This window comes from Glycine soja, chromosome 3 (assembly GCF_004193775.1).
Source record: "Glycine soja cultivar W05 chromosome 3, ASM419377v2, whole genome shotgun sequence".
Taxonomy (NCBI): domain Eukaryota; kingdom Viridiplantae; phylum Streptophyta; class Magnoliopsida; order Fabales; family Fabaceae; genus Glycine; species Glycine soja.
In genome coordinates this window covers 17,049,302-17,059,768 of record NC_041004.1, presented here as the reverse complement: position 1 = coordinate 17,059,768, position 10,467 = coordinate 17,049,302, and the positions used below count along the sequence as shown (strand labels likewise).

Below are 10,467 nucleotides of genomic sequence, written 5' to 3'. Positions count from 1 at the left end.
AGAATAATAAAACCATATAATTACCTGTAAAACTCAGTATAATAATGTATGATTATTAAAAAAAATGTATATGTATCTCTATCCAAAAAAATAAAATGTATGTGTATTAAAAATATTGATTCAATTTCGATCAGTTTGATTTTACAAATACTACCAATCAAAATCAGAACCAAACCATCATTAAAAAAAAAACAATCCAAAAAAAATCAGAGAGATTTCAATTTCATTAATTCTTGTAGTTTTTTGGATAGGTCTACGAGGTCTTTTTCTTCTTCGCCTGGAAAGTGAAACTTTCTTGATGCATCATTGTTTATAGCTTTGATTTTGGTAAAATTGACCACACAGTTACGAAAGCGTCATCCATAGACATCAATGATCAATCTAATTTTATCAATAGTCAAGGTGATGATTTGACACCTGTCACAATTTGTTTATTTATCTTAAAAAAAACAATTTATTTTGGCTCGATATAACCACCTCATACAAATCCATCTAATTAAAATCATATAGTACTAGCACCATACAATATTATAAATTCTATTAAATCAATCATCCATGCATTGCGAAATTCCCATTAAAACATCATTTGCATTTCCCCTTCTGGTTGTGGGGCTTAAAAAAAATGAATTTGCAATTCACCAGTCACACTTACCGACTTCCCAGTCCCCAATTCCTATTAACAATTGAAGAATCTCAATTTTAAATTTTTAATCCCCCACTTGCCCCCCAAAAAAGAAAATAAATAAATTTAAATACAATTTCAATTTCCAAAATGCATCAAAGAGACTTCGTTACTTCACAGTTACGACTTATGACACGTGTATCCACTTTGCAATGCTGGGTACTCCCTGGTTCACTGCGAACGCCATGTAGTAACCCGGCGGCGCCACCGCCCCACTCGGCGGAGCCGTTACTCCAATCCGGTACCTCCCGTCACTGCCGTCAGGCACGGCAGAGGAAACCGTCAGTTTGACCAAACGTTGACCCTGAGAGAACGAGTGCGTGGCAAAAGGCGCGCTTGCCAAGTTTACTTCCACAATCCCCACCACAGGCAAATCAACCGAAACCACCACATCAAACTTGCCCCCAAAACGCACTGTTTGGGGCACCTCCTCAATAACCGGTCTAAGATTCGCCCGGTCTGCAGACAAATACTCGGGCGAAAACGCCTCGAGCCGCAATTCGGTCGGAAACTCCACGTCATCGAACCGGTACAAAACATGGGGGTTACTCCCGGCAAGCAAAACCCTCGCATCAGGCAACAGATTCGCTGTAGCGTGGTACATCCTCGGAACAGTCCCTGGGTTCAAAACCATGAACCGCAACCCAACCGGTTGGTCGGGCCGGTAAAGAACCGGGTTCAAACACGGATCACTAGCCATCTCAAAACCCTGAGTCCCCGACATCGCTCCATTAATAACCAAAACGTCGCCGGTCGGAAGCATCACCATATCCCCCATAATCCTCCCATACGGCATGTCTTCCATTTCCCATCTCGGTTTCTCTTCCATCGCTAAAATGCGCCCACAGCTACCATGCGCCGGGGTGTCAGTACTCCGCAGCAAAAACGCACCGTATTTCGCACCTCCACAAACCACAATCTCAGCTTTAGAATAATTCCCTTGTAAAGCTAGCATTGCCGATGACCCTGCGGAAGGGTAATTTCTCGGGCCACCGTGTAATTTAGGGTATTCCTTAACGATGACGTGGCGGTTGAAATCGTACATCACCGATCTCGTGTTAGCGAAAACAAAAAGGTGACCGTTTGGTAGAAGGTGGACGTAAGGGTAAAGGTTATCCATTTGCGTGTCTTCGGTTTCGGATAAGAAAGGGAAAGAAACGGCGCCGTTTCGTTTGGGTGGGAAGAATTCGACTGTGTTGGAGCCGCGTCCGCCGATTATGATAACCGATCCGTCCGGGAGGATCTGGTTGGTCGCGTACCACCGGCCCTCAGCCAATTCGATGTCGTCGAGCTCTTCCCAATCGCAAGGAGAATGCAAAGAGCTCGACGACGACACATCACAAGGGGAGAATTTGCGGATCTTTTTTAGGCCGTCAAGGTCGCCGCCGGTCTGGAGGAGGGTGCCGTCGGGGAGGAACTGGCCGGAGGAACACCAGGTGTCGGTGAGGATTTTCAGAGGGCGGATTTGGTTGGTGGCGAGGTCGAGGTGGACGGAGTGGGCGTAGCAGTCGAGCTTCAGGACGGCGTCGTTTTTGTCGGAGCGGCAGTGGCCTTTCGGGAGGAGTTTTCGGGATGGGCCTATGTTGGTTCGGTCGAGGAGGACCACCGTGTTGAAGCGTGTCACCGCCGTGTGCATGGAAGCGATGCCGGCGTCCGGGACGAGAAGCTCCCACGTACCGGGGAGGTCGGCACGTGCGTGGGTTGCGAAGAGAAAGAGAAGGAAGAGAAAGTATGAGAGGTTCTCCATGGTGAGAGTGAGAGAGAGAGGGCGAAGTGGGGATTGGTGGAGTGAGGTGATGAAGCTTCTTCCATTCTTACTAATTATAGAGAATGAGGATAGAAAGTGGTAATTAAATGTGGAAATTGTGATGGAAATGAAAAGTGCACACTGTTATTACTTTATTAGTGTTATGTTATGAGGGAGAGGACAAGACACAAGTGGGTCGTTGTTGGGGGACAGTTGAGATGATGTTGAAAGTAGTAGTAGCTGCTTTCTGTAATCTGTAAATGAAATGGAGTTTCGAAAACCAATTTGGATTGCTACGCAGTTCGCAGTACTTGTAACTGGTAAACATTCCTCGATACAAATTGTTTGCTTACTCATGTGGTCAAGATGAGAAATTATTAGGTCACATAGAAGCAAGATATGATATATAATTTTAATTAATAATTATGGATACATAGATAATTAAATATATATGTACTTATTAAAATAAAAATATATAAGTAATTATTTAACAAGAAAGATTAAGTTGTTTTTTATTTTAAAGGATTTTAATCAAATTAAAATATCAAATTATTTACGTAACACAAAATTGTTGATTGAGATTTTAAATAAAATCACTTAATAATTTTTCGATCAAGAGATAGGGAGTAATTTCTCCTAAGCTATACAGTATATACACAGATTTCATAATTGAATTATTAATGATCACTTGCATAAAAATATTAGTACTACCTCTATATATAAAAAACATACAGTTCTTGATTTTTTTTTTAATATAAGAGATAATTGAGTATCATTTTTATCTTAATTATAAGAAAAATGGACCTATTTTCAAGTATATTGATTCTTAATTTGTTTTTTATCTTTAATTTGTTGTATAATTTATTAACGGCACACTTATTTTGTATGTAAGTGAATATATTTAATATATCATATATTAATTACTTAAGTCTTACTCGTTAATAAAAAAAAATTCTTAATATGAATAACGTAATTAAATATATTTATTATTATTTTTTTATCTTATGAGTAATTTTAAAAGAAAAACGAAATTCATAATGTTAATTAAAATTAACTACTTGGAGTATAATGAATTAGTTACCGGAATTAATATGATTAGTATTTACTGTACCATGGTTGGTGGACTTTAACGCTGTTTAGATAATTTTGACTTTGCATAAAAGTTTGTGCAACTTTATTAATAACAGTTTTTGACATTGAGTGAGTAATTATAATAGAATATTTGTGATACTTTATAGTATTGTTTATAAAATGAGTAATTTTAATAAAATATTCTATTTAATTTTTTAAGAAACAAAAACTTAAAACCTGACGTTAACGAAATCGAATTTATGATATTTTCATTTTTTGGGGTTAACATAAGTGTATTTGTTCTTTGGGTTTTCTGTCGGCGCTCTGAAAATAGTTACAGTAGGCGTCAGTAGGATGGTTAACTGGAAGAAGGTGCGTCACGTGAATGGAAAGCGAAGGTGCGAATTTTGGACACATAATAAGTAGGATGGTTAACGGGAAGAAGGTGCGTCACGTGAATGGAAAGCGAAGGTGCGAATTTTGGACACATAATACACGAGTGACAAGAAGTCCACAACGTGGTTTAAGTGGCGTTTACATATATGCTTTGTTTTCTTATGGAGTGGGGGACAAATAACTCGGGCTGATTAATATCCAAGAATAAGGTAGCATTTGGTTGGTTTATATTTGGATATATTTGAGATGAAATTTTTTTTAAATTGGTATGGATTTTACATTTCTATATATATATATATATATATATATTTAATATTTTTATTTCTATTTATTTTCATATAATTTTCATTCATTTAAATCAAATTTATCTTAAACAGAAAGAAAGAGACAAGTGGAGGAGAAGAAATTGGCAATCAAATGATTAATTGGAGAAAAATGATCTTATGACACTTTTAACTTTAAGTTTTAAGAGTGTATATATGCTTCAAAAAGGAATATAAAGATAGTTTTTTTTTTCTTTCTTAGTTCTTTTTTAAAATTTGGATTATTTTTTTAGCCATTTAAATTTAAAGTTGCTTTTTCAATCTTTGAATTTCAATATATTTTCACAATGAGTCAAAAGGAGAATAAGAGATTTATAATTTGTGGTGACTTTTGTCTACAATAAGTTATAGGGTGAGGACTTAGGCAGAGTAACTCGCTGTCGTCCTACATACTCATCATCTGTACATAAGGACTTTCTTCATTAATAAAATATCATGAGAGGAGATCTGACACTCATGGAATCAAGGTATGTATATGGGTTTCTACCCTCATGCACCTTTTAATTTTTTATGATTGTTTTATATTTTGCAGGGCAGATGACAATGAAAGCAACATCCTAAAAAATATCATTGACTATTATGGACAAGCTTATGGTCAAATCATTAATTTCCAAAAATCAAAAATCGTGTTTAGCTCCAACACATCACCAACAATGCAACACTCTATTTCTTCTCTTCTAGGAGTCACTTAAACAATTGGAACTGGGAAATATTTGGGGCTACTATTTATCATTCGAAGGAGGAAAAAAACATTCTTTGGCTTTCTAAAGGACAGGTTTTGGAATCATATCAATCATTGGTCCACTAAGTTCTTTTCCAAGGCGGGAAGAGAGGTCCTCATAAAATCATTAGCCCAATCTATTCCATCATATTGTATGAGTGTCTTTTTATTACCATCTACTTTGCATGATGATCTTGAAAAAAAATGATGAATTCTTTTTGGTGGGGGCAAAAGTAACCAATCTTCTCAAGGCATTAATTGAATTAGATGGGAAAAGCTATCGATGAAGAAGGAATTTGGAGGTTTGGGTTTTAGGCATCTCCATGCCTTTAATCTTGTCATGATAGGGCAACAAGGTTGGAGATTGATGACCAACAATGATACTACTGTTACAAAGGTCCTCAAAGCAAAATACTTTCCAAATGGGAATTTTTTGGATGCTCAGCTTGGGCACAATCCTAGTTTTATATGGTGTAGTATACATGCTTCATAGGTGGTGGTGAGTCAAGGAAAGAGATAGAGAATTGGAAACTCACAATCAATCAATATTTGAAACCAACCTAGGATAAATTTAAAAGGAAATTCTTGCATTATTTTTCGTTTAATTGTTGGATTCAAAGACTGGAAGTGTTAACTCGTTGGCAAGTGTACCAAATTGTCACAAGTAGTAAAGTACTCGAAAGTCCGAGTGTCGAATTCTCAGGAACTTTGTTTATACTTAGATTAATGCAAACCCAATTTAAAAGCAATAGATAAAGAATTTAAAATAAAGATAAGAAAATATAGTAGATAAGATAAAGATTTAAAGATTAAAATAAAAGATTTAAATTAAAAGATGATAAAGATAGAAGATAAAGAAAATAAAAGTAAAAGATAAGAAAAATAAAAGATTAAGATAAAGATAAAAAAGATAAGATAAGAAAAATAGAAGATAGAAGAAATAAAATCAGAATTTGATAAGGTTGGGACCTGGCCTGCCTTGTTTGCCTAGGATGTATGAGTTTATGATTTTTCTTTTTTAGGTGACTCTGTTCTACCCACATTTGTTCAATTACTTGTCCCTGATTCCTCAAGATGACAAGCTTATTTTATTTATCTATCTTCCAAATTCCTTTGCAAAGACTCAACAAATAAAATGCATGAAGTATGAATTATAGATGTTTGCAAGAATGCATGGGCATAAAATTATCATTCTATTCCTAGCAATGATTTTCTTATGAAATCCTTTCTTTTTGTTCTATTAAAAGTTACCCTCTTCCGAGCGTCTAACCCCTAAAACCAATGCATGCATACCTTCTTTAAATCTTATTTAGAAGTTATCCTCTTTCGAGCGTCTAACCCCTAACAAAATATAAAGATGAATAATACAAGATAAAAACAGAAAAGATAATAGAATAGAAAATACCTTTGCATTGATAAATAGTGAGTACATCATACATCGCTTGGCTTTTAGGCCTGACGGGTCCTAACTAGCGGTTTAGCCACTCATGGCCATTGAGGGCTTTACAATGGATGGAGTATAAGAATTGATGGGATAAGAGGGGTGAAAGAAAGAGAGTAAATGAAACCCCTACTTGACGGGGTTCTGTGGCGATTCTCCTCCTTGGCTTGACTCTCTTTTTATAGTTGTTGGTGTTGGAGTGGACTTGGGCCTAATGCTAAAAATCTTCCTCAATGATATTTTTTTGATATTTTTTGGGTTTGTTTTGCTTTTAATCATATCTTCCTGAGACTTCCTAATATTTTGGATATTTTCTCAATCTTTTTTTCATATCTACACACCATAAATAAAAAAATATCAAATCTTAATATTTAAGCCAAAGATAACTGCTAAATAAATATTTTTAAAGATATTTTCAATATATTTTTATTATCAAAATAACTCATATTTAGCAGTTATCAAAATCCCCTAAATCAAAACTTTGCTTGTCCTCAAGCAAAAATAAGAATGAGAGTAGGCTCTGAATGCTCCAACACTTTCAATAGCTGCAATTTTTTCAAATTCTTTCAACGGGTCCTTTCTGCATTTGCCATAATCTCACAATGGAAGCACAAACAACATCGAGATGAAAATAGCTAGTTTCGGAAATCAATTAAGTTGATGGCTTGCCTCACTTTCCTCACAAGGGTAGTGTTTCTCTCTACGCACAAGTGTCTGGGGTGAGTGTTTCAAATTTTACGACCTGCAATTAAGATTCCCAAATTTGCACTTCATCTCAGTTAAAGCTATTCTTACTTACACTTGGTGGATCACTAAGGACTTTTATTGGCTTGTAACGGGGCCTGACTAAAACAGAAATCATGGTTTTTCTGGGGTTTCAAAAACTTAGGATTATAAAAGAGCATGCATCCTTAGAAAAACTTTCACTTATTTCTTGTCTAGGCTTATTTATTTTTTAGCCTTTATTCCTCTAACAACATTTTTCTTCTTGGCACTTATGACACCTCTCTTTTTCTGCCCTTATTTCAAAATTACTTTTTTTTTTACCTTAGCACTTATGGCACCTTTTTTTTATGCCCTTATTTGCAATCTTTTTTTTTTATATAAGAATACTTTGGCTTTTGAGGGTGCCTTATTATGTGCTGCTTTTTTTTATATATAGGCAAATTCCCTTAGCAATCCCCCAAATTAAGGACTTATCATAACTTGAAACCCTTATGCTCTCTTAGAACCCTAAAACAAGGTCAATGATATCAAAATTAGGCTCAGGTTTATTCAAACAAATCATTATTACTTTTGGCTCAACAGGGGTGCAAGGGATAAATTCATCACAGGTTGGCTTTTTGGCTAAGTGGCTAAAATAAAAAGAAACATGGCCTTGATCATATCCACCTTATGCAAATAATTTAACAGTCTAAGAATGATCCAAAATTAGGAATTTAAAAATAGACGTTCTCTCATAATTAAGTTCACACCGGGACAAGATAAAGTTATCGGCTTACCGGACCATGATCTCTTTCCATCAAGCTAACCTTTTCTCTCTTTGTGATTCATGTTCTACTGTTTGACTGACTCTTGCTTCCAGGAAACCAGTGTTTTCACAATTGTCATGCAACATTTCAAGTGTTGAATCCTTAAAAAAAAAAGCCTAAATAGTGACTTCACAAATATCATGCAATTTTTATTCAATGACTAAATTTAAACTACTCGAATTAAATTGCTGAAATCATAAATAAAGAAAAAAAATAACACAACTATCCTAAAAAAAAACAAATCACAACTAACTAAAAGAGAGATAAAGTAAGAAATCTTGGATTGCCTCCTAGTAAACGCTTCATTAACGTCATTAGCTTGACGAGTCAAATGCCTTCAAGGTGGCATGAAGGTCACGTAGAACACATCTTCCTTGCATTTTTGCCCCCTAGCTAGAGACGCCATGAAACTCGTGTATTCTGGAAGCACCTTCCAAATTATTGCAAGAGAAGTACTAGTGATCAAGGAAAGCATGACACTTAAGGCTTTCTTATGTTCTCCATGCCTTTCTTCCTTGACAATTAGTTGATGAGGAGGGGTATCGACTTGGAGAATACTTTCTTATCTACTTGTGAGTACTTCTCCCATTGTTGTGCGTTCTCCTCACTTTTTTCTTCATCTTTTTCTTTTGAATCATGCTCTTCTTCAAGGATTTCCTTGTGAGCTTCAACCTCTACAAAGTTTTCTTCTCTTCTGGCCACAAATTTAGTCACTTCTTCTGCTAGCTTACCAACTTGAATTTCTAGACTTTTAAATGCTAGTTGAGTAGATTCAGTGACTTCCTTGTATTGCATCAAAAAATTATCCAGATTAGAAGTTATTTTTTCTTCATATTGGTTGTAGGGTTGTAACTCTTGCTTCCACTGATAATTTTCCATGGAGTAGCTCTTGCCAACCTAAATTTCCTGGTTTTGTATTGAGTTTTGATTGGCTATAGAGGTAGCATGGTATGCCGTGAATTCCACGAACACACTTTCAAGAGTAGGAGTCTTTTCTTCTTCATATTGATTATAAGGGTGTGTCTCCTATCCCTACCAAGAATTTTTCATGGAGTAGAGATGACAGTTATCATTGAAATGCTCTCCTCCACAAAAATCACAATTTACCGATGGTGGGTGATTGACCCTTGATCGCGTGTTGTCAAGATACTTAGTCCACCTCTTATAAATATCTTCCATCTTTAAAATATCTCCCATGGATCAAATTCTTATGAGGTTCCACCCTGCAAGCAAGCAAACCCAATTTAAAAGCAATAGATAAAAAATTTAAAATAAAGATAAGAAAATATAGTAGATAAGATAAATATTTAAAGATGAAAATAAAATATTTAAATTAAAAGATGATAAAGATAGAAGATAAAGAAAATAAAAGTAAAAGATAAGAAAAATAAAATATAAAGATAAAGATAAGAAAAGATAAGATAAGAAAAATAAAAGATAAAAATAGAAGATAGAAGAAATAAAATTAGAATTTGATAAGGTTGGGACTTGGCCTGCCTTGTTTGCCTAGGATGTATGAGTTTATGATTTTTCTTTATCAATTTAAGTGACTCTATTCTACCCACATCTGTTCAATTACTTGTCCCTGATTCCTCAAGATGACAAGCTTATTTTATTTATCTATCTTCCAAATTCCTTTGCAAAGACTCAACAAGTAAAATGCATGAAGTATGAATTCTAGATGTTTGCAAGAATGCATGAACATAAAATTATCATTCTATTCCTAGCAAGAGAGTAAATGAAAGAAAGAGAGTAAATGAAACCCCTACCAGAGGGGGTTCTGTGGTGTTTCTCCTCCTTGACTTGACTCTCTTTTTATAATTGTTGGAGTGGACTTGAGCCTAATGCTAAAAATCTTCCTCATGATAGCTTTTTTATATTTTTTGGATTTTTTTTGCTTTTAATCATATCTTCTTGAGACTTCCTTCCTGATATTTTGTATATTTTCTCGATCCTTTTCTCTTTTAATCTATTTTTTTTCATATCTGCATGTCATAAATAAGGAAAATATCAAATCTTAATATTTAAGCCAAAGATAACGGCTAAATAAATATTTTTAAAGATATTTTCAATATATTTTTATTATCAAAATAACTCATATTTAACCATTATCAGGAAGTTGAGTAACTTAATTGATCTAGACACAAAGCAATGGAATTACCCACTCATCAACCATTTATTTGTTGAAGAAAATGTTTAAAAGATCAAGCAATTTCCTGTCTTTTCTAAAACAGAACATGACAACCTCATTTGGAGTCTTAGCAACAAGTACATCTATATGGTTAGAAGTGTTTATCATTTTATAATGAACACTATTCTTTATACTAAACATCTTAAAGTCCTTGGTAATTGGATGGATATTTGGAATCTTCACATTCCTCCAAAATTTAAGCACTTTTTATGGAGATTGCTTAGAGGATGTTTGCCTACATGATATTATTTAACCATAAAGGTGTCAATTGCTCTCAAGAATTCATTTTTTGTTTTTCACGTACATGCGGAAAACAAATGGCACATGTTTTTTGATTGTCCTAAGGAAAAACGTTTTTGGCAA

General features: G+C 34.8%; 1 protein-coding gene across 1 annotated transcript; it reads right to left on the bottom strand.

Annotated features, from left to right (window-relative positions):
* Positions 1 to 470: 470 nt before the first annotated feature.
* Positions 471 to 2,601, bottom strand: LOC114406215 (aldehyde oxidase GLOX-like). Its single transcript, XM_028368861.1, has one exon. The coding sequence runs from the start codon at positions 2,427 to 2,429 to the stop codon at positions 810 to 812; it is 1,620 nt and encodes a 539-aa protein (XP_028224662.1). The 5' UTR covers positions 2,430 to 2,601; the 3' UTR covers positions 471 to 809.
* Between the last annotated feature and the right edge of the window lie 7,866 nt (positions 2,602 to 10,467).

Coding starts and splice junctions, on each gene's coding strand:
- LOC114406215 (XM_028368861.1), bottom strand. CDS start 2,429: ATGGAGAACCTCTCATACTTTCTCTTCCTTCTCTTTCTCTTCGCAACC.